Source organism: Ictidomys tridecemlineatus, chromosome 4, assembly GCF_052094955.1.
Source record: "Ictidomys tridecemlineatus isolate mIctTri1 chromosome 4, mIctTri1.hap1, whole genome shotgun sequence".
In the NCBI taxonomy this organism is placed as follows: Eukaryota; Metazoa; Chordata; class Mammalia; order Rodentia; family Sciuridae; genus Ictidomys; species Ictidomys tridecemlineatus.
The window spans coordinates 61,039,243-61,064,387 of record NC_135480.1 but is presented as its reverse complement, the minus strand read 5'-3'; the positions used below and the strand labels follow the sequence as shown (position 1 = coordinate 61,064,387).

Sequence of the window (25,145 nt, the reverse complement as noted above, 5' to 3'; positions counted from 1 at the left end):
TAGGACATTGCCTAGACTTCCCGCTCCATCCACACCTCACAACAGGCTTTTCCATTCTCTCAAAGATGACCAGAGTAGGCAAGAGGCAAGGAATAGATTTGAGAACGATTATTAAAGTTAATTGACAGGGCTTGGTAACTGCATGCATTTTTGGCGGAGTAGTGTAGAGAGAGGAATTTATCTAGGACAACCCTCATTTTTATGGCTCAGTCAATCAGTCCCGCAAGCATATCTATAAAAATGTGCAATATGAATTTTCTCAGCTGTAAAAATTCTGGCATTAGATCTAATGCCTTAAGAGAGTTTCTTGAGCATAATACAATCTATAGAGAAACCTAGTCACAGAAAAGCAAGGTGTGATTATTTTTTTATATCTTTTTTTTTTAAGAGAGAGGAGAGAGAGAAGAGAGAGAGAGAATTTTTTAATATTTATTTTTAGTTATTGGCAGACACAACATCTTTGTTTGTATGTGGTGCTGAGGATCGAACCCGGGCTGCACGCATGCCAGGCGAGCGTGCTACCGCTTGAGCCACATCCCCAGCCCCAAGGTGTGATTATGAATGGTTTATTTTTTTAGATTATAACATTAATCACAAATAGCATTTTTAAAGAGATTGTCACTGCTGACAGTGCATGCAAATATTGATTTGTAACCATAGCAAAGTGTCAAGACACCAGGAACTTATCTCAGGCAGTAATTTTGAAGACCGTTTGCTCACTTTTATAGTGGGATTTAGTAATTTCCTCATATATCTGTGAGGGACACAAGCACTAAAGGAACTACAAAAAAAGATCCTACCCTTCCCAATACTGCTGACATTGGAGAACCCAGTCAAGTCCCTGACCCTTGGCCTTCCTCCAACATCCTGCTCACAAATCTGATATGTAGTCAAGAAAGAAAGACTTTAGGCCAAGGGCTATGGCTCAGCAAGCACCAGCACCAGCAGCAGCAGCGGGAACACAGGGCCTATGGGAGGGAGAGAAGGAAAGGTCTCAGTGTGAAGTTTCTCAAGACATAGCCTCCTAACTTTCAGAGCTTCACCTACAGGTCAAAACCCTAGAGGGTGGGCTCTAGGCACTCACTTAACCTGACTAGCCTCTCCTCTTGTTTTCCCAGGATTCCTGAAGTAGTCAGAAATACCTGGGAGAAAGTGATTAGGGGGAAGGAGGAGGGGAGGAAATGGAGAGGTTACCGGGGAAGGAAAGTGAACAAATTATGTTACTCACATGTACAAATGTGGTGTAATGAATCTCATTATTATGTAAATTATAATGTACCAATAAAAATGGTGAAAAGAAAAAAAAAATAAATACCAAGGAGAGAGAAACTGCAAGGACATCTTTTTGGTTTTTGAAGAGATTTCCAGAGTGTAAGAGCAAATTTGGTTTAAATTTCTTGGATGCTTAGTCCCTCTGCAGCCCAGATCCACTTCTGGTTGGACCCCTGGCCTCTCAATAAAAGTAACTTACTGCATCAATATATGTTGGAACCCTGATTCAAGACAAGCCCATGGCAGGCCTTGAATGCAGGTAAATAGGAGGGACAAAGTCTCCAGGCTATAAGAAAAAGATTATCATATAAATGGTGAGTCATACTCCATTATGAGGCAAAATGGCTGAGATGTGGACAAGATTCTCCACGAGAAAAAAAGGAGGTATTTGTTGAGCAGAACTATGTGCCAAGCAATAAATCTTAAAAATCTTATCATTCTCACAGTGATACTACTGAAGTGTTTGTTATTTGTATCCCATCATTAAATGAGGAAATTCAGAGACAGATTACTTAAGCAACTTGCTTGAAGTCATAAAGCTAGTGCTACTGAGCCAGATTATCATTGAGGTGGTCTGAGTCCAAACCTATGCCATAGAGAATGGCGTAGGATTTAATTTTCCTTGAAATATCAAGGAAGGCTTATTATTGGAAGTGATATTGGAACTAGGTCTTGAAAGACAATCACCATGTTGAAATTGATGGTGTCTTAGCTTGGATCAAATATGATATGTAGTCAAAGAAGAGAGACTGCAGGCTACAAGAAATGATTGGTGTAAATGCACAGAGATCTAAAAGCCAGGACCACTTGGGAAAAGATGGGGAAAGTGCTCATGGTGGCCCTTCTTATGCATCTCGAGGCTGGGAGTGGTGACAGCTTTCTTGGTGTTCTTTGTAACCAGTTTCAACCATTACTGATATGTCTTCTTTGAGGTTCCTATCTCCTGATTTTACCAACTCTACCTTCATCATTCCAGGCACTGTCCCTCTACACGTGCTCTACCATGTGGACCACTTGTATTGATTTAACTTGACATGACTGCAGCCATCTTGAGTGGTAACTGCCATGATTGCTCCAAGGTAAGCTTAGTTTTGTTTTTTTTTTACATAGTTTCTCAGCAAATCTTATGTAGACAGAGTCATTAGAGCGGTCTGTGGAAATTTACAACTGGCTCCTGGCTCCAGGGAAGTTCCTAACACTTTGCTATTAACTTAAGATAAACCAAGTACATAACATCCAGGATGAAGTCACTTTGGGAGGGCATTAGTGGAGGACTGGGAATTTAAACCATGGGTGCTCTGCTACTGAGCTCCATCCCAGCCCTTTTTATTTTTTATCTTGAGAAAGCGTCTTGCTAAATTACCCAGGCTGGTCTCCAAATTGCAATCCCCTTGCCTCGGCCTCCTGAGTAACTGAGATTACGGGAGTGTGCCACCACGCCTGGCAGGATAGTCACTTTTGTCCTCATCCATATATATCCTCCTTTTTCTGACAGAAACTGCTCAGATCCAATCTGGTCTTGCTGTTGCCCAGCACCACGCTTTCATCAATGAGTGCCCCAATCTATCTGCCTCTCTTTCTTTAGTCCTGTGAGCGTCTTAGGCTCATTCCCTATACACTAGGGCTGAGTTGTTCTCAGTGCAAAATCTTCAGTTCTTCCTCAATCCAGTGCTATCCATCTTGCTCTTCAAGCTAGCCAATTACTTTTGTGGAAATGTCCTGGAACCTAATTAACAGTTAACACTTCACACTTGAAATCTCAAGGTCTCCCATCCTCTTTTCTGACCGCACCTCTCAGTTTGTCCACCTCTCACTGTCTTCCCTCCAGGAAGAGACTGCTTATAGACAGACCTAGAACCCAGGCCCCTCCAGCACCACAGCCACTCACTTAGTTCAGGCACCTTCATCTCTTGCCTGGATTCTGCAGCAGCCACGCCCTTCTACCTGGAACCAGCAGGCCTCCCAACTCCTCTGATACTTTGATATGGCTGGCCCCTGACACACCAGTACATTCCTTGGTTCATTCTACCTGGTGTCCCACAAGACTTTCTGACCTTTCTGCACAGCAGGGAAACTGGAGTTTGGCTGGACTAGAAATGGCCTCATGTCTATGAGCCTGAGCTCTGTTCTCCACTCCAAAACAGTAGTCCTGTCCTTTTAGGAACCTGAGACTCTTCAGCAGTGGACTGGATGCCCATTGTTCTCTGCTGTGGGGGTTTCTGCAGTGGAGCACCCTCTTCTGTTTCATGATGACCCCACAAACCCCACCTCCAATGCAGACCCAGACTCACCTGAACTCTTGAAATTGATGTTTGATTTGCTGTGAATTGGAGTAGAATGAGCATAAAAGCAATTGAAGTTACTCTTTCGTTTTTGGGGAGCTTCGAGGGAAATTTCATTTTGATTTTTACCAGTTTGTTTTACTGTGACTTTTTGAAATACTTCATACCCTGGTATTAACACTTCCTCTTCTTGAGGGTTGAGAGAGAATTCTTTGATATTCACACCCAAACAGGTTCTGATGACAAACAATGTCCCATGAACACCAAGAAATTTTGAAGAAACAGCTATATTTCTATTCAAAGATGAAGAAGTGAATTGTCCAAATCGTACACTACCGGCCCCACTGTAATAAAACTTGGTTTGAGAGCCTCTAAAAACTTGGTTACACTGGGATGTCCTCAGAAGCTGAAGAGCTCTTGTCAGATAATAATGGAAGGCCTTGTACTGAAACTTCGTTCGATTTAGTTTGAGTTTGAATTCTCTTACAGCTAGGTTAAAATCTTTTGCAATTTCCCCAGTATAGGCCACTATAGCAGTTCCATGGAAATCATTGAAATTTTCTGGATAGTTTATGTTGGACTTTATTTGCTTCCATTTTTTCTCAGCATTTTCCCATTCATTTTAAAATTTTTTATTCATGCTTAGCTCTTCTTTTAACAGCTGGGGTGCCTTTTCCTCCATTGCTTTGGTACAGCCCTCATACTGATCATCAAATGCGTTGTTGGCCATGTCGAGGACTAATTGGCTGGTCACCTGTAGGGAAGGAGAGTCCTTTGACTAGTTTGCTGAGGAACGAGCATGTTGGGATGCTATCAGAACCCACAAAGTAGGCTTCTTACTCAGCCTAAGATTTCCCATATTCCCATCACAGGGCTCATATATGGAGCATACATGAACACATTCTTATTACACTATGAGTGTTATAAAAGAAAAAGCTGAGCTTTGTGACTGTTTTGTTTACTTTCCGCCCACATCCCGCGTAGTGGGTGGCAATGGGGTTCCCCTTAGTGGAACAGGCTGGCTAAGAAATAAAAGCTAGAAAAAATAGAATGGTAGAAAAAACCACAGAAAGTAGTTTCAAAAGCAGGGGCAGAACAGGCAAGTGGACTAGACCAGACGGATCCAGCTTCTAACACAAAGGAGCCCTGCTTTATTTATATTGGAAGACATCAAAGAAATTCTAGAGAATGTTCTTCACCAAAATAGGATCAAGTTAGGGGCAGGTGGGCTGTTCCTAACAGGTTCCTCCCATCTCTGGTGCTACTGTGAGGGACCTTTCTAGCAGAGCAGAGGGGAAGGTCATGTGCATTGGGCGGTCTCTCATCCTGAAGAGAGATCCACAGGAAGTTCCCAATGCCAGGCCTATCCCTCCCTGGCTTCCATGGTGAGAGAAGGTCCTCCTGTATTTCACGGGTGGCTTCCCACATTTACTGATACTATTTTTACGTTACTTTTCAGATTCATACTGTCTCACTGACTCTAGCCACAAACTCAACTCTGGGAACTATCTTGTCTCAAAGATATGAGGTAAAAGCAAAGTCAACAGGATGTGGGTGGAGAAGGGGTAGTACATATTACCTGATGTGTTAGCCAACAAATTAGTATGAAGATATAAACTGCCATGTCTAGAAGCAATGTTATCTTCAAGTTCACAATTCAAAAACTGCAAACAAACATAAAACCATATAAGTTAGATGTAAATAGTTTTATTGTGTTTTGATGCCTCAATCCTGTTAATGAATCCCTATTTCAAATCCAGAAGTCCAGGCTCCTGTTCACACTGCTTCTTGATCAGCTAATCAGGATTCCTTGTAAACAGCTCTACCAGGATCTTGCACCAGGGAGGAGGTGACTCTAACATCCTGCCCCCAGTAGGGAGCTAGTTTTGAAACAATTGATCCTGATAACAGGCAAAGCTAGAAGTCATGTAAAATTCCAATGAGAGAAACAGATCACATGGGAGCAGATATTTCTTAGGATTTAACATTTTATTCTCCCTTAGAGAAATATTCTGAGTTTTTTCACAGATGCTTAAAAAAATTCTTCTCCAAGTTTTGTTAACCGGGCGCTCCCCAACTTCAAGTTAATATTTCCAATATTTCCCTTTCTTTCTTTCTTTCTTTGGTCTCACAATACTGTCCCAGCTGGCCTTGAATTCTTGGGCTGAAGCAGAGTCTCCTTCCTCACTCAGCCTGCCAAGTAGCTGGGACTACAGATGAGATAGATTTTTCAGTTGTTCATTTTGTTTTGTTTGCTCTTACAGTTCTGGGGATCCGACCCAGGGCTTTGCACATGCTAGGCAAACACTCCACCACTGGGCTACAGCCCCAGCCCTTAAATCAAGACTTTCGAACATGTCCTGATCTTGTCAGCTTTACCATTATCAGTAAGTACTATGATCTGGATACGATTTGTCCTTCAAAGGGTCATGTGCTAGAGGCTTAGCACTCAGAGGGGTAGTGTGGAGGTGGTGGGACCTTGAAGAGGTGACCTAGTAGGAGGTAAATAGGTCATTGAGAACATCACCCCTTGAGGAGATTAATGCAGTTGTTTCAGGATCCCACTTAGTTCCTGCTGGTACCATGATGTTCAGACTTTCCAGCCATAGAATGTAAACTGAATAAACATCTTTTCTTTATCAAGTACCCAGCCTTAGTTATTTTGATAGAGCAACAGAAATAAAACAGATACAGCAACAGACCAATACAATCAATTTACCTTATAAATTACTATAATTAATAAAAATTCATTACTTTTGACTTATTTTTGAGGGATGGAGATATACACACTCAGTAAGGCAAGTCAAAAAATGAGGTATGATAACACTGCTTCATTCTTTTCTGCTTGCGGTTCTTGGCAAATTATGAAAATTGTCCTCTACACTTGAAAAACTGATGTGACTCCATTTTTGAGAAACGAGCTTCTACCTCAAGGCCTGTCCTAAGGAAGGGGGTGTGACCCTTATCCTTGGAAAGACCCACAGAGCACTCCTAAGCACATGCCCACCCTGCTGAGTTGTTTATCTACAAATAACCAGAGAGATCTGTGGTTAGGCTAGGTGAGGACCCATAGCAACCCTCTAGCAACCACCAATCAGCATGAGACAGGGAAAATAACTGGGATGCCAGATGACCCCCCAGTAGTTTATGGTAGTTGATAACATGTTGGGAAACCATATAGTTAAGTACGTACACCCTTCCTGGCCTAAACCAATCAGTTCAAAGGAATCCCCCTCTTGTACTAACCAATCACCCCTACCCAACTTGTTCCCGCCATTGAATGTGCTAATCAATGTTAAGAGTTATTGTTTGACTTTCCTGCGATGTGAAATGATTTGCTGGTATGATGTTGTGATGCACAGAGTATCTCCCCAAAACCTATAAAATCTCACTAAACAAAGGACCAAGACTCACTCCCTGGAAACGGTTGTGAGTCCAGGCTCCAGCTTGCAATAAAGACTCTTGTGTGATTGCGTCGCATTCGGCTCTTGGAGGTTTATTGGGGTCCCACGAGTCTGGCATTATACACTCTAAGCCCATTGTGTTAATTTCCGAGGAATTTTGGCTGGTCTTGACAGTAGACAATGCTCTATCTAGACCTCAAGAACGAGAGTGAGAGGGGCTGGAGTTGTTGCTCAAGGGTAGAGTGCTTGCCTAGCATGCATGAGGCTCTGGGTTCAATATTTAGCACCACATAAAAATAAATAAATATATAAAGGTATTGCGTCCATCTACAACTTTAAAAAATATTTTTAAAAAAGAGTGGCAGTGAGGGGCTATAAAACATGGTTAGCTGCTCTTGGTAACACCCTTTGCTGTGGTTCCTGGCTCTTCTTCCTTACCTTGGTTCCCAACTCCCTGAGCCTTTAGGAAACACTCTTGAAATAACAGACTTCCAGTAACCCAAAGGAGACTGTCCCACCCTGTATTCATTCTGGATTTTTTAAAAATAGAATTGACAATTAGCATAAACTAACTATAACCAACTACTTAAAGTAAGAGTTGACCTCAGGGTCACCTTTGTTTGCATACAATAGCTACCCTCATGGATACTGAAAAACTTCCTTCAACATGATATCAGGATGGAATGAACAAATATCTAGAACAAATATTTCGTAGAAAAGAATTATATACCAATAAGACCAATGTCTACTTTGTTTATGAGAGAAAAACATTTGAGTAATGCCACCTTTCCAATTTCTTCCACTGTAGAAATTCAGAGACGACAAAGAATACTGAAGTTATGACTAATTCTAAAAATTCTTTTAATATTTGAGGCAGTGCTTATTTTACAGAATCCCCCCAAAAGCAATTGGGGAGCTGTAATTGACAGGAACATATTGTGATGAATTAAAATAGTGTACCAGAATCTTAGCATATCCTGAATGATCTACTAAGAATGGTATGCTCAGAACAAATACTTTTTTTTTTTTTTTTTGCCAAATTTAATCTTGTCTTAGAGTAAGCCCCAGTTCTGGAGCAACCAAAATTATGGGAGTCAAATTTGAACAAACCATACTGTTTTCTTTGATTAAATAATTAGCATATTTTATGGGTGTTATTCTTCTAAAAATTATATTTTTAACATGGAAATTTTTGTATTAAATGCTGTTAAACCAAAAAAAGAACTAAAATGAGATTGGAACTAGAAAGTTAGCATTTCCCCTTAATTATAAAAGAAGTAATTTTATATTTGTCTCTGTGGTGATAAGTGCATTTTTATAGAAAATAAAATTTGAGCTTAACATATTTTGATTTTATGTGACAATTTAGATTTCTCCACTAGTATTATGCGGTTAAAGAATTATGCAAAAGCTGTGGTGCTGTGATTTGGATCTTAATCATCCACCAAAGTCTCAAGGGTTAATTAAGGGCTTGGTCCTCAGTGGATGGCACTATTGAGAGCTGGTGGAACCTTTAAGAGTTGGGCCCTAGTGGAAGGAAGCAAGGTAACTGAGGCTATGCCCTTGATGGATATTGGAACTTTGGTTTCTTCTCTGTTTTTGCTTCCTGGTTGCCATGAGGTGAGCAGCTTTGTTCTACATGTGCTCCCCACTATACTCTTTGGCCTTGCCACAGGCCCAGAAGCAATAGAGCCAGCTAGCTGATTATGGGATGAAACTATGAGCCCAAATCAAACTTCCCTCCCTTTAAATAGATTTTCTCAGGTATTTTGTCACAGCAATGGAAAACTGATTAACACACATGGATGTTCAACTGAAATCTATTACAAATTGAAATGTATTATAATTATAAAAACTGGGAGTGTAGCTCAGTGATAGAGTATGTGTTTAGCATGTATGAAGCTCTGAGCTTAATCCCTAGCACCAAATAAACAAAAACAACAAAAACACCTGTTTTTTTATGTCTGAATATTATGAATCTATAAAAAAACCTTTCCTTTAAATATTAAATATTAGCCAGGTGCTGTGGGGCACATCTGTAATCCCAGTTACTTGAGAGACTGAGGCAGGAGGATCACTAGTGCCCACTTGGGCAACTTAGCAAAACCCTGTCATAAATAAATAAATAAATAAATAAATAAATAAATAAATAAATAAATTAATTAATTAATTAATTAAAACAAAAACCACCTAAATATAACTGAGATTTATCTTAGTGGTAGTGTCCTTGGGTTCAATCCCCGTATTTCTCTCTCTCTCTCTCTCTCTCTCTCTCTCTCTCTCACACACACACACACACACACAAATCCAATGTAAATTGATGATATCTGCACATATTCCCTAATAACAATTTAATTGTTTCATCACCTTTTCTTATACTTTGATTTTGCTTTTCTAGCATTGTTAATTGAATCAGGATTTTTAAATTGTGTAGCATTAAAATAATAAATACTTGCATTTATCCAACATCTCTCTATGTGGAGTTAATTATTTAATTTGCTACATTACATTTCCATCACTTTTTTGATCTTCAGGCAAAGTTATAAAAGCTTACCTATCTTCTTTAAGGAATTTCAGGACCCTAGCTATCCTCCTTAAATTCCTCCGAAATTCCTTCTGGAGGAGGATTTGGAGTGAATTATGAGTAGAAGAAACATCATTAATGAGAAAAATACTTTGCTTTGACATACCTTAAAATAATTCCGCAGCCACTCCTTCCTATAAACAGAGCTTCTGGAAATTAAATTGCCTAAGAACTTCTCTGGGACACTTATTAGCAATAGAGATTTCTGGACCGCAGTCTCAAAATCGTATATTCCATATTTTTACATGAGTTCCCTAGTTGATTCTGATGGGGATACAGCTGGCTTTTTGAGAACTGATAAGCATGAATTTCAAGCTTCTCTTCCCCACGCCCCATCTTCCCACCCCACCATTTGGATTATAAGTTTAATTTTGTCATACCAGGAGCATGGTTCAGTTATCCTTAACTCAGTTTTAGTTTTACACTTACCTCTTCTGCAGTTCCTCAATGTAGTTAGTCTGGATATCTGTGTTATACAAGATCTTGTGACCTCTTCCCTATTAGACAGCTATGTACAACATATGACTGGCTCTGCTGACCCTCATACCCCATATGGACATGTGTTGTTGCGGTATCACATCTTGGTCATAGCCTCTTGACACTTACATTTTCTTGCTTTAAACCTACCAATTAAAACTCTTCTCAGGAAACCTGTGTGGATAACTCCCTGGATCCCAATGTTAACATTGTCCCATAGTCTCTCCCTGCCATGCACACACACTCTGTCTGCACTCCTTGACCTTGACCTCCATGTGTGTGGCTTTCAGATGTCTTGTGTACCACCCAGGGCCCACCAGTAATAAAATCTTTCTTTCCATCTTGTGTCTCTCTTAATCACTGAAGTAGTGCTCTCCATCTTAAAGATCCTAAATTAAAACAAAGAATTCGAGACCTATGGACTCTTCTTTCATTAAACATCCAAGCTCCTGTACACTAAACTCAGGTAATTGACACTGGGAAATGAAGTCTCTGGCTCTCGACTCTCAGTCTCCATTTAAAGTTCAGCTGGGATACTAGAAGTTAATGTGGGCATGAATTTGGGAGGGAAATGGGGAAATTCAACATATTCTTGTTCTGGCTTGAAGAATCTAAGCTTGACTAGCCATAGGAAGGGAAAGGCTCTTTTGTACAAGGGACCGAATGAAACACAGGTACCAGCAGTACTTCCTCAAGGATCTGGGAGCAAAGTATATGATCTTGGATAAGTTTTTAAGTGTTTGGAGGGTAGATATGCTACATGTCTGTCCTTCAAGATGGTTTTCTTTTTCTAGAAATGAGCCCAACCCCTACCTGGGATTTTTTTTGCCCAGAATTGATTTTGTAGCATTAAATTTTGACACATAATCCTCTACTACCAGTCCTCAGGTTTTCTCCCAGCCCAGTTCTATTTCTAGTCTCTCCTCACGGGACATTCCTAGATCCCTGAACTCTAGAGACTCTTTCCTCCTCAGAGCACAGGGTCTTGCTGTGTGCCCCAGCTGGCTACAAATTCTTGAGCTCAAGTGATCTTCCTGTCTCAGCCTCCAAAGTAGCTAGGACTACAGAATTGTCAGGTACCTGATCTCCTGCTGATCCTGGGTGATTCAGTCCTCTTGGTCTTCTAACAGCAGTACCTGAAAAGGCAGTGCTGTGACCTTTTTATTCTTGAGAAAGTTGTGCTTTCAGTTTCTGATTGAATTGGAAAGGGAAGACAAATAACTTATGAACTAATAATTTGTGTTTTCCTATTGAAACTTTTACTTTCTCTATACCTAGAAGGTAAGACCATTATGTCCGCTCCCCATAGGATTGGGATGTGTTGATGTGTGTATTTTGAAAGGAGATCCTGCAAAAAAGCAGAATTTGCTGGTTGATCTTTGCAGCAGACATATGGTTTTACAGATTGTGTTAAATCGCAATGCAAAGAAAAGATCACCGAAATCAAATTAAAGCAAGCTTGTAATTCTGACCATCCGGGGCTGTCTCTCCCAAAACTTGTGGGAACAGAAAACAGCACCCCAGCTCTCTAGGAGTGCAGCTTTATAGCACAGAAAGTTTCAAAAAGGGGAGGTATCTTGAGAGCTTACAGATAACAGAGTTTTGACAAGCATAACACAAAGGCAAGTAGTAGGTTTAATGGTTCAGCACTTAGGGAGTAAATTTAGATCCCAACATCAGAATTCATGAGGCACCATTAGAGCTTTAGAGAGGGTCGTTATCTGGCCAGGGAAAGCCAGAATTTATGAGGCGCCACTAAAGTTTCAGAGAGGGTTGCTATCTGGTCAGGGAAAGCCAGGCATGGGTGAGTTGAAGGCAAGGGCAGGCATTCCAAGCAAGTTTAGAAATTTCAGTAATTTATAGTAAAGCAGAAATTAACTTTTTATGCCTTTGTGGTGAGATGGCTCCTAATCTTAAAAGGGAATTAGGCTGAGTTTATCAATTGCCTGAGCCATTTGAGAGGATTAGGTCAAAGCGAAGGACAGAGAGGCGAGTGCTCTTAAGATCACGTTCACATCCTTAGTCATTGCTTACTATGAGTCCAACACATGAATATAGTTTGCTCAGAAACTGGCTAAAGCATATAACCACATTGTTGATGTTGTACACAATTTCCTTGGGAAACTACCAGTTTCTCCTGGTCTTATATCCTGGTAGTGAACCAATTGGTTTCCTGGATAAATGGACCCAGCCATCCGGTGACTTTTTAGATTAAAAAACAAAACAAAACACCACAACAGACCATACTGCCAGAAATGTAAAATTCCCTATTCCATCATAGGTAGAAAAAAGGAGGGCCCACAAAAATTATCTGGAAACTTTTGGGTCATTGGGTTTTGTAAATGAACTGTCACAGAAATAGAACTTAGAAGAAGAAAATCTGTTTATGCTAGCGTATATTTGGAGGCAAATCATTTTCTCAGATCTTACAAGTGAGAAACCTAACTCTTTATTTGTTTTGAGACAGAGTCTTGCTGTGTGGCCCAGGCTAGCTATAAATTCTTGGGCTCAAGTGATCCTCCAACCTTAGCTAGGTCTACAGACATGTGCCATTATGCTCGAATCTACATAACAATCTTGATGCTGTACAGCCTTCAATGTCTGGTGCTGACCTTTTCTTTATGAATGGTGCCAAAATGTTGCAACAATATTCTATAGTCCTATAGAGATATTTTGGACAAAAACATATGATTGCATGACCCCAGCAATTGATATTGAATTAAAGGCACAAAATCCTATGGGCAATGTAAAGCAGGGTGGTCAGTGAGGTAGCAGGAGGAATTCAAATCTGAACATTAGTAAGGAAAGACTTTATTAAGGAAGACTATTACACCAGGGAGATGCTTAAAGCCTAAGCTGGAAACCTCTCAGAGAAGGAGTAGGTGAGCCAAACTTTTTCTCAGAGGCCATGAGAAAGAGGAAATTGATTGTGAAAAGAGGAAGGAAGTGCAAAAAAAATTCTAGTGGAAGAAGTTTAAAACTTAACAACCACATTCAACATTAAAAAAATTAATAGTGGTAGGCAACAACACTGTTTGTGGTAGGCATGTGGGTTGAAAGCAGAGGCTTGGAGGGAGCAAATTATAGTATGGGAAGTTCACATCAAGTTCAGTTCATGCTTAGTTTGTTCTAGTAAGCACAAAGTTTGATCCGCCTTGTTCGTGCATCCTCTTGTTCAAGACAGGCTCAGAGGGACTGTTCTTTACATCTTAGGGTTAAGGAAAATAGATTCAAAGTAATTCTCTCGGCGATGTTGCTCCCAGAGGACCAATTGGATCATCTTTGGGCATACTTGCAAAGAGCCTTCAGACCAGGCATTTAAAAAGTGAGATGTCTAAAATGATAAAGAGAAATATGAATATAAAGTGTCATAGTCATATTAAAGTAAAATCAAGCAGTTGAACCTGGAGGGCATCTAGTCTAGTGCATTCTAAGTGGTGAGTGGATGAAAATCCTTCAGGGACACTCAACCACTAAGCCAAATCCCGACCTATTTTGTATTTTATTAGAGACAGGGTCTCACTGAGCTGCTTAGAACCTCGTTTTTGCTGAGGCTAGCATTGAACTCATGATTCTTTTGCCTCAGACTCCCAAGCTGCTGGGATTACAGGCGTGCACCACCTTGCTCAGCTGAAAATCTTTTGATTATGCAGCACCACTTGTCTATTGAAGCTAAAATATGAATGCTTTCATGATATTGTATATACCCTTGCCCTTGATTACCTTTCTTCTTTCTTTTCTTTTCTTTTTTTGTACTGGAAATTGAACACAGGGTACTTTACCAATGAGCTACATCATCCCCACCCTTTATACTTTTTATTTTAAAACAGGGTCTTATTAAGTTGCCCAGGCTGGCCTGAAACTTACAATCCTTCTGTCTCAGCCTCCCGAGTTGCTGGCATTACCGCATATGCCACTGTGCCTGACTTGATTAGTTTTCAAATAATCACATGAGTGACCCAAGCATTTTGCCAGACTTCCTAAATGACCCAAAGCAGCTTGGTCAGGTGGAAATCTGGTCCATGCACGGTCTGCTGCAGTTGATGAGGCCTTAGAAGTATATATCAAAGGCTCTATCTTGTAATGCTTCTTTAGATATTGGGAAAAAGATCATTGACGGGAGATCTAGAGTCCTTAGGATCTGAGCTATGAGGTTTTAGGCTTTTTTGCTTTTTGTTCTTGTTGTTTCTGGGTACTGAGTGAACTCAGGGGTGGTTGACCACTGAGTTATATTACCAGCTCTTTTTATTTTGAGAAGGTCTCACCAAGTTGTTGAGGCTGGCCTTGAACCTGAAATATTTTTACTTCAGCTTCCTGAGACACTGGAATTATAGTTATACACCACTGTACCTGGTTATATTTTAGTTCTCAATGATTCTAAGTTACAAAGGAGGGAGAAAAACTGGAAAGTTAGTTCAGAGAGTAATAGACACAAATTGAAGGAAACTGAAAGAATTGAAGATTTGGTTAAGTGTTAACAATTTGGGCTTGGTATAGGATCCAGTCCAATGTATAGGTAGATAACAAAATTTTTTCCCATAGTAGAAGTCAATTATATTTTTACCAGATAAGACAGAGATTGTATATGCATTAGTCATCCGCAATTTTCAAATGGGAAAAATATTGTAAACACAATTAATGGAAGCAGAATCTGATAATCCAGAAGGATGTATCAACATTTTTCTACTGAATTTTATTCTTAACGTTATCCCTTCTGATTAAAGATGATCTCAAAGAACATTATTCTTGATCACAAAATAAGACTGGTCTCACTAGATTTGGCCTGATTATTTACAAGTTGTAGCCAGAAGGGTAATTTACCTTCTAGGTTTTTAAAATAACTGTGTTTTGTTTTGTTTTATGTGTATGGTACTGGGCATTGAACCCAGGGGTGCTCTACTATCGAGCTAGGTTCCCAGCCTATATTGTTTTTCACTTGAGACAGGGTCTTGCTAAGTTGACCAGGCTGACCTGGAACTTTGGTTCTCCTGCCTCAGCCCCTGGAGTCACTAGGATTACAGGCATGTGCACCCAGCTACCTATATTAGCTTTTATTAGCTTTCTGCTTTTTAATAATACAATTCCTCAATGAGGCAAGAATAAGTATATTCATTAACAGATATATATATATATATACATATATATATATATATAAACCTTACATATATTATATATGCATATATATGTATATATACATGGCTAGCAATTAATGTTCCAATAGTTTATCTTACTTAGAAATGATCTAAATTATGTGAAATTACCTAAATTAAGTGAACTGGAATTCTTAAAACATTTGAGTAAGTTTTTATGAATTTTTTTTTTTACATTGAAAGTAGTACTATTCCAATATCTGGAAACTTTAGGAATATTATGTGTGTTTGTATGTGTGTGTTTATTTATCTCTAAACCAATCAGAATAAACTCTTTAAAGAAATTTATAATCCTACTTAGTAATATCATCCACAGATGGGAAAATATTACACATATATAACATATACCCAGGTATATACATAAATATACAGGTAGACACAGAGAACGTACAACTTCAATTCTAAAATTCTAGCTATGGGTTAAACATAAAACAAAACTCACTAGATCATATAATGAGCTGGCTCTCATATCCTGTTTTTGTCCCATCTTTTCTTTTTAACCTGGTTTCTAGCAGATGAGGTAAGCTTACCGTGAGGGCTGAAGTTTTCCCACCAATATTCGTGGAGAAGACCTGTGCGATGGCCTTTGCCCTGATGTGTATGTGATCTACATTTCCAGGGAGGGACTGTAAAAGACCAAGCAACTGTTGAGTAATCTCCAAAGCCCTGTGAGTGGATCAAACAGTAGACCTAGGGCTGGGGCTGGGGCTCAGTGGTAGAGCACTTGCCTAGCATGTGTGGGGCACTGGGTTTGATCCTAGCACTACACAAAAATGAACAAATAAAATAAAGGCATTATGTCCATGTATAACTAAAAAAAAGTATTTTAAAAAACCAAAGACTAAAAAACAGTAGGCCTATTTGCAATTAACTTTTTTGGGGGTGGAGGGGCAGGTACCAGGGATTGAACTCAGGGATACTCCTCCACTGAGCCACATCCCCAGCCCTATTTTGTATTTTATTTAGAGACAGGGTCTCACTGAGTTGCTTAGCACCTCACATTTGCTGAGGCTTTGAATTTGTGATCCTCCTGCCTCAGCCTTCCCAGCCACTGGAGTTACAGGTGTGTGCTCAGAGCCTGGCCAATTAACTTTCTTTGCCTCTGATTGCTCTTGGGGCCCCTGAACACCTCAAGAGCCCTTGAGTTTTTAAAATTTTGAGGGAGATATGTTTTTCTACTTCTTTGAATCAAAAAATATTTGCATATCACTGCTTGAATGAGATCTTGAGCCACAGGACTCAAAATCTCCTTACAGAATGAGGCAATTTGGAAAAACCCCATGTTCCTCCAGAGAGACCACTGAAATTCTAAGTTGTAAAACTTTTCCATCTTGGAGAATTAGATGGAATTAGAACAGCAATAGTGGAGCAAGTGCCCTTTGAGGGCGAGATCTGAGGGACAGAAGTCAGACTGAGTTCCCATGAAACAAAATGAACACCCGTGGGAGAGTGCTAAGGGCCCTGGGGGACCAAGGTTTCCCAGGAAAGACTCAGAATCTTTATTTCCACTCAGAAAGTCAGAAAGAGAAGACAGAGAATCAGAAGGAGAGGACAAAGTAAGGGGGAAATAAAGTCAAGTCCTTATCGCGCCGAAACAGACCACAGTGGTGGGAGCACTGGGATAGGCATTGTGACTTTCCATCTTGGGTTCTGATCTCCCCAGCAAGGAAGGACACAAAGGGTTCAAGAAGCTGGTGTTAATATCTGAATGAAGACAGTGGAGTTGGAATGGCAGTTGACATTTCGGCTGAATCATGGCACCATTACCATCAAGGAAAAGAATCGCACACTTGAGTTTACCAAGTGCCACCGCAATCCAGAGATGCTCAAAGCCTAAGCCAGAGACCTCTCAGGGGAGGGTGGGCAGCAAAAGAGGGTGGGCTACATGACTATGGGATAAGGAAGAGGGGGACTGCTAAAAACTGCTGGGAGTAGTTCATCAGTCTGAGACTTATGAACTGCATCAAGCATAGCTGGCCAAGGCAGGCCATGTGGTTTATGGTCAGGCCCATGTAGGGTGCAGGACCCAGAATGAAGCAGATGAGTTGCAGTGTGGGAAGTTCATGCTCAGTTCAGGTCAACTCCAGTCTGACCAACCTCGTCAAATGCTGGTTGTCCGCCTCTCCCTATCGAAGCTTAGCTTAGTAAACTGACCACCTGCTTTCAGATTGGCCTCCCATATCACCCAGTGATCATTTCATCCATCAGATTCTCCTCCATAAGAAAGAGATCACCATTATTTTAACTTAAGAAGGAGAAAGCAGGACATGGTGGCGCATGCCTGTAATCCCAGTGGCTCAGGAGGCTGAAGCAGGAGGATCATGAGTTCAAAGCCAGCCTCAGCAACTCAGCTAGGGACTAAGCAACTCGGTGAGAACCTGTCTCTAAATAAAAAATACAAAATAGGGCTGGAGAATATGGATCAGTGGTTGAGTGGTCCTGAGTTCAATCCCTGGTACCAAAAAGGAAAAAAAAAAAGGAGAAAGACTGGGCCCTCCTGAGAGTAGAGGCAGGTCAGCTTTAGGGGAAGCCTTTGTGCTTTGTGCTGAAAGTGGCATAAAACACAGCACAGCAACGGGATAAACAAAGCAGACATTTGTTTTTCTCTCACACAATGGGTCAGGAGGCAGGTATGGGGGGGCAGGGTGGCCGCTCATAGAGACACCAAGGGCCTGGCCTTCAATCTTCATGATTACTCCATCCTACGGAGTGTGGGTTCTTATTTCAGGGGCAAATTGGGGTTTCTGTGTTCCAAGATACCTGATGGGGAATGGAAAATGAAGAAGAAAGAATGAGCACTCATCTCTTAACCCATTATGTCCCCTCGTCCTATATAGAATTAAATCTTTGGGAACGATCCTGAGGCTGCTAGAGGATGCTGCCCTGTATAGCTCATTAGCCCAAACTTCTTCACATGCCCTACACCTAACTACAGGGAAGCTGGGAAATACAGTGTTTGTTCTGGGGAAGAGGAAGGGGGAAAGGGGACCATACGCCCAGCTGAAAATGCTATTATTATGAAAGAAAAGTGTTGAGGGATAACCAGGGCTGAGACCAGGAAGAGACCATTGAGGCATTTGCCTCAGACACAAAATTTAAGGGGTCACCAAAATGCTCAGTAACACAGATAACTATTTGAGTTACAGTATTTTTTTCATCATTAGTAACCCATGGGGATTGTTGAATTAGGAAGAGGTTATGTACCTTTAGGGGCAGGGAGTATATAGGAAATCTCTGTCCTTTTTGCCCAATTTTGCTGTAAATCTTAAACTCCTCTAAAAAAAAAGTCTATTAAAAAAAAAAAGAGGGGCTGGGGATGTGGCTCAAGCGGTAGCATGCTCTCCTGGCATGCGTGCAGCCCGGGTTTGATCCTCAGCACCACATACAAAGAAAGATGTTGTGTCTGCCAATAACTAAAAAATAAATATTAAAAAATTCTCTCTCTCTCTCTCTCTCTCTCTCTCTCTCTCTCTCTCTCTCTCTCTCTTTTAAAAAAAAAGAAAGAAAGAAAGAAAGAAACAAGCTGGGTACAGTGGCTATACCTGTAATCCCAGTTAACTGGGAGGCCAAGGCAGGAGGATTGCAAGTTTGAGGCTAACCTCAGAAATTTAACAAGGCCCTAAGCAACTTAGTGAGACCTTGTCTCAAAATAAAAAATAAAAAGGGCTGGAGATTTAGTTCTGTGATAAAGTGTCCTTGGGTTAAATCTTTGGTGCCAAAAAACAAAACAAAAAAACCCCAAAGAATAGTTGCATAAAACATACATAGAGGTCCTTCTCCTCTCTCAGAGGACCTACTCTCTTCCTTAAGGATGTACTCTTTCCCTTTTCCCAACTCTTCAATAAATTTATGCCTCTTACTCTGAGTGAAGTGTCTGAAATCTTTCTGGCATGATTACAAGAATTGGGGTTTGAAGAGGCGGTATCCCACTGCTACAGCTTTGTGACAGACCACTGCCCTGTGACATTTGGTGTTTACCACACAGTTATCATCAATTGCCCCAATTACTTTCTGTTATTTTTTTCCATTCAACTTTTTCTGAACCTCCACCTTTTTCTGCATCTGCTCCACCTCAGATTCTTGGTGACTACAGGAAAAAATCTTGTGTTCCTTTGGCTAGAGTGCACTCTAGTATGGACCAAAAGATCTCTTGATTGGAACTCAGATGCTGAATTCTTACCTCCTTAGAGGTAAGAGTAGAAGCCTTCATCCTTGATTCTTTTGGGGGCAAAGTTCTCCTATGAGTAATTGAAGAGTTCTTGATAAGGGCACTACACGTGTAGAATCTGGAGGACAATGATCATGAGATTTTTGAACCGCAACACACGTTAGGGTAAAGAGACCTTTTTTCCTTTCTCTTACCCTCTCGTTTTTATGTGTGGATCAACAGATCATCACTGTGGAACCTCACTCAAGGCTCAAATCAGTGGGAACTCTAATTTACATGTAAGCATAATCCCTGCCCTATGAAGGTCTCATCTGGTCACCTATCATCGTGGACTTGTGGACTGCCCTGTTGCTAAAATATCCTTAACTTTCCCTGCCCCATCTGATGGAGAACAAGGACTTCAGTCACTCCCCACCCCAACTTCAGTCTATCTCAGCAGGAAGCACCCAGATCTAATTCGTGCCCAACTGCCCTAAAAGAATTTAGAGACCTAAGTCTTTAAGGGGGTTGGGAGGACAGTTAGTTAGCTAGCCAGGCATGAACCAGTTAGCAGGGAAAAGACAATGAAGGGTGACTGAAAACCACAGGGAGTCTTATCTGATAGGTAAGCACTTGGAAAATGGGGGCCTAGTATGTCAAAACCTCCCCAGCCACAGTTATATCCCCTTTAAAAGAAAAACAAACTATTATTTCAAGATCATGTCATACCCTACCAAGTGGCCTAGACCTCCCCTTATCACAAAACTATCACTATCCCCAATCCCACTGGCAACTAAAACATCAAGACCCTCACTAGGAAGCTTCAAAGAGTAATAAACTGATTAAGGGGGCAATAGAATGAAGCAGAAACAGGGGGACTCAGTTTTCTTAAAATCTCCAATTCTGTGAACACGTCACCATCCTCTCTTGGAGGCAGTCCATGCCATTCCTATGCTGTCACTCAAAGGTCAAAAAGTGGACCTGGATAGGACTCTCTGGAAACTTCCCTGGGACTCCCAATAAAACTGGAGAGCAGGAGGGACATACCATCCTCCTCCTCTCTGAGAGGACCCACTCTCTCCCTTGAGAGTGTTCCTTTTTCCCCTTTCCTGGCCCTTTTAAAAAGCTCATTCCTGTTACTCTGAAAAAAAAAATAAATATAGAATTGTATTGTTGAATTTATATAAAAACATGATATATGTTAGTAAAATGGCTCAAAGGAGGAGGGAGGGAACAAAGCTATATTTGAATAAGAAAATGACATTAGAAGGTAACTCAGATCCAAAGGCAGAAATGAATAGTATTGACCAGGAATGGTGGCACATGCCTGCAATCCCAAGGACGCTGGAGATTGAGGCAGGAGTTTTAGAAGTTCAAGGCCAGCCTGGACAACTTAGCAGAGGGTGCTGGGGATGTAGCTCAGTGGTAAAACACCCCAGGATTCAATCCCCAGTACTGAAATGGTATACATGTAGCTTAATATAAAAAACTATATAAATACAGTTTTTTCTTCTTATAGATTCTCTAAAAAAAACATAAGATTATGAAAAGCAATAATTGTAACACTTTATTGGGTGTTAAAAAGAGATGATAAATATCAATTATGGCTCTGGGACCAGCTGCAGCAGCAGGAATTGTAGCTCTTTTCTAATCTTCTCATGCTAAATCTTTGCAGAGATGGCAGCTGCAAAGACTTGTGACGGATGGGATTTAACAGAGGGTATTAGAGGATCTCAAGTGCTATACCTCCAGTCCAGGCTCTGGATTTCTGCCCAGTCAACTGATGAGCTGTGCAAACCACACACTCACATATGCGCACCCAGGAGCAAAGGGAAGTTAATGCCCTGTGGAGGAACTTTTGACAAATGGCAGACAGGACTCAATAGATCCACGCTTTCCCCTTCTGTTCATTAAGTGGCTAATATTGGATTGTGCTTCAAAAGGGTTCTAACATGGTCACATGGGATAGCAAAACTAGTCACTCACAAGGGCACCTCAATAATTCACTCCTATATTGGTGTTCCTGTTTCCTCTCTTGCACGCTATCACCTGCTCTTGATCCCTGTGGTCAAACACCCAAATAAATTAGAACCCAGGCTAGACAATTCACTTCTTTAAGTACGATCTTACGTAATTTTCCAAAAGAAGAGGTATGAAGAATAGCATCTTGCAAGTCTGAAAATGTTTCTGTTCCACCCCTTACCTGACATTGATTGACTAAATGTAAAATTATTGATTGAAAGTAATTTCCACTCAGAAGTTTGAAAGAACTCTTGCAGGTTTCTTTTAATTTCCGAGCTATTCATGAAAAAATTTGGATATGGATTCCATTGGATTTAATCTTTTGGAGGCCTCTATTTCCCTTACTTGTGCTCCCCTCTGTAAGCTTTCAGAATCTTATATTTATTCGTGGATTTCTGAAATTTCACAATAACATATATAGATGTGAACCTTTCAATTCTTTGTTCTGGGAAATTGGTGGACCTGTTTGACAAGGATACTTGGATTTTAACATCTTGGAAAATTTCTTTTCTTGTTCTCTGATGATTTCTTGTCTTTGTTTTTCCTCTTTTAAGAAAGTATTTTTAATAGAGATTGAGCCTTCTGGATTGATTATCTATTTCTATTATCTTTCTTTCATGTTTTTTGATTCCTTGTCTTTGTTCTACCTCCTGGGAGATTCACAATGAATTTGTCTCCAATCTTCTATTGAATTTATTAAAAACTTGACAAACATTTTTAATGTTCAAGACTCCATTCTTGTCTTCTGATTATCTCCCCTTTCAAAACTTCAACATTTTAAAAATTTTTTGAAGGACAGTTTTAGGTTCACAGAAAAGCTGACAGGAAGGTGCATAGGTATTCCATGTTCCTGACTGATACACTTTTTTGTCCTCCTCAATTGCTAATGTCTGTTTATATTTGTATCAGTTCTCACTATGTTTTTGAGTACTTCCAGACTTTAGAAAATTGTTTAAAAAATAAGCAAATAAAAAATCCAATATTTCCTCACTACTTGCTGTAGGCAAAATGTTTGTGTTTGCTCAAATTCATATGTTAAAAATGTAACCCACAGTGTGATGGTATTAGACAGTTGGACTTTGGTAGGTGATAGATAACAAGGGGAGAGCCCTCACAAATGGAATTAATGTCCTTATAAAAGGGACTCTGGAGAGCTCCTTCTACCATATAGGATACAGCAAAATGATGGCTACCTATAAGCCAGCAAGGAGGCCTTCACCAGAAACTGAATCTAGGGCACCAAATTGATGCTATGTCTTTTGGCCAAGAGTTTCTAAAGATTTATTTTTAAACTTGGATTACCTTTGTCTATTAATAGTTGTAAAGCCTTATTGATTCATAAATGTTTTGCGGCTCACATTACTTGGAATCAGAGAAGATAGAGAAACTTCAAAATGAAATTCTAAAAAAGATAAACTGGCTAGGGTTGTACAGAAACTGGACTAGAATGGCCAGGTACCCATCTCATAGCTCTTATACCATGGCATCTACTACAAAAGAAAGATCAGGACTTTCCCCATATGATCCAACTGCGAAGTGTCTATGCCATTTCTAGTTACTCTCCATGGCCACTCGTTGGCAGAGCATTTGTAGGCCAGATAATGTTGTGTCATTTCAAAGCAAGAATGATGTGTGCATCAAAACATTCTATTGTAGGTGCAACCTACCAACTGACCTCTATAGACAGAGTAATGGGGAAAAAAAAAAACAACTGTTGATGGAGATCCTGAGTTTGTCAAAAGAATACATCTCTGGGGAACTCCATTGGAGGGCACCTTATCAAATCTTCCCAAAAATGGCTCACAGGTTATATTAGCTAGGGTTCTCCAGAAAATAGAATCCACAGATTCATTATGGGAATCAGTTCATCCAGTTGTGGAGGCTGAGAAGTCCCATGCTCTGCCTGGAGACCTGAGAGAGCAGGTGGTACAATTCAGTCTGAATCTAAAGGCCTGAGAACCAGGGAAGCTGATGGTGTAACTCCCAGCCCGAGGTCAAAGGCCTAAGGGCCAGAGAGAAAATTTTTTAGGACAATGGGGGTTAATTTAAGTTCCTGAGTCTGAAGGCCTGAGAATCAGTAGCTTCTACAGCCAAGGACAGGAAATGATGGATGGCCCAGCTTAAGGAGGGGGGAAGAGTTTGCCTTTGGTGTCCACCTGTAATGGTAAGGACAGATCTCCATCTACTGAGCCAATGTTAATCTCTTCAAGAAATACCTCACTGACAAACCCAGAAATATTGCTTTTCTAACTCTCTGGGCATCATCTTGGCCAGTCATATTGACTCATGAAGTTAATCCTCACACAGGTGACAAAGCTTCCAGTATTGCCACCTCTGTTCTCACTGTGAGAGCGTGTACCCCACCGTTATAGCTTGTTATGAATCTCTTACTCTTAAACACAGGGATAAATAACTTGAGGTCCAGAGAAGGTATGGAGAATTATTTGACAGGATCTACTAAAGTTGAACATTATGTACACAGTGGGCCCTCTTTTCTTTTCTTCTGTTTGTTGGTTTGTTTTGTGGTGCTGGGGATCAAACTCAGGGCCTCTTGCATGCCAGGCAGACACTCTACCACTGAGTTGCATCCTCATCCCAGAGCTCTCTGTTTATATAACAAGGTCTACGTCCATGGATTCAACCAACAAGCAGATTGAAAATATTCATTAAAAAAAACTGCAACTGGGGCTGGGGATGTGGCTCAAGCAGTAGCATGCTCGCCTGGCATGTGTGGGGCCCGGGTTCGATCCTCAGTACCACATACAAACAAAGATACTGTGTCCGCCAAAAACTAAAAAAAAAAAAAAAAAAAAAAAAAAAAAAAAAAAAATTCTCTCTCTTTCTCTTAAAAAAAAAACACTGCAACTGTACTGAATGTGCATGGACTTTTTTTTCCTTGTCATTATCCCCTAAACAATACAGTATAACTACTGTTCCCATCTTGCATTGAATTAAGTATTATAAGTAATGTAGGGATGATTTAAAGGATGCAAGAGGATGTGAATAGGTTATATACCCATTCTATATCATTTCATACAAGGGACTTGAGCAACTCTATAAATAAAATGTCTTCAGCAATCCTACTCCTAAGTTTATACTCAACAAAAATGAGTGACATGTATAACAATGAGTTCACATGTGTGCAATATATACAGCATGTTCATTATACATACAACATTATTCCTAATGGCCAAAGTTTAGAAAGAACAAAAGGCCCATCACCAATAGAATGGGTAACTAAATTTTCACATATTCACAGAGGAATATAATAAAGCAATAAAAATGAATAAAATACAGCTATATGTGAAAATATGAGTCTCACAAGTGTAATTTTTAGTGAATGAACCAAAACACAAGAATATATTCCATATAACTCCATTTATACACAGTTCTAAATCAGGCAAAATTAATCTCTAACTAATTGAACACTTAATTAATTGAAAGTTAGAGTAGTAGTTACTTTTCTAATGCCCCCAGAGTAGGGGGTCCCAGGAGATTCTGGATTCACTAGTAATGTTCTGTTTCTTTTTCAGGGTGATGGTTACATAGGTGTGATCATTTTCTGAAAATCCATCAAGTGGAACATATATTATTTGTGCACTTTTCTGTATGTAGGCCATGCTTTAATAAAATATTTTAAAATTATATTGAAGTATTTAAAATATCTTTAAAAATAGTAAAAAAATTTTTTTTTTAAATAAGCAGCTCTCAGTCTCATGGTAACTCCAGATCTGCCTCTTTGGGGCTGGTACATTGAAGAAACATGTTCTTCTAAGTCTTAGTTTTCTCATTCACAGAATGGAGACA

The 25,145-nt window shown here is 40.1% G+C and overlaps 1 protein-coding gene across 1 annotated transcript; it reads right to left on the bottom strand.

The window, feature by feature from the left end:
* Nucleotides 1–918: 918 nt before the first annotated feature.
* Nucleotides 919–11,187, bottom strand: LOC101967560 (T-cell ecto-ADP-ribosyltransferase 2). Its single transcript, XM_040283757.2, is given in 4 exon segments — nucleotides 919–968; nucleotides 3,564–4,308; nucleotides 5,134–5,218; nucleotides 11,100–11,187. Coding segments are annotated over 3 exon segments (840 nt in total). The 5' UTR covers nucleotides 5,179–5,218; nucleotides 11,100–11,187.
* Nucleotides 11,188–25,145: the final 13,958 nt, after the last annotated feature.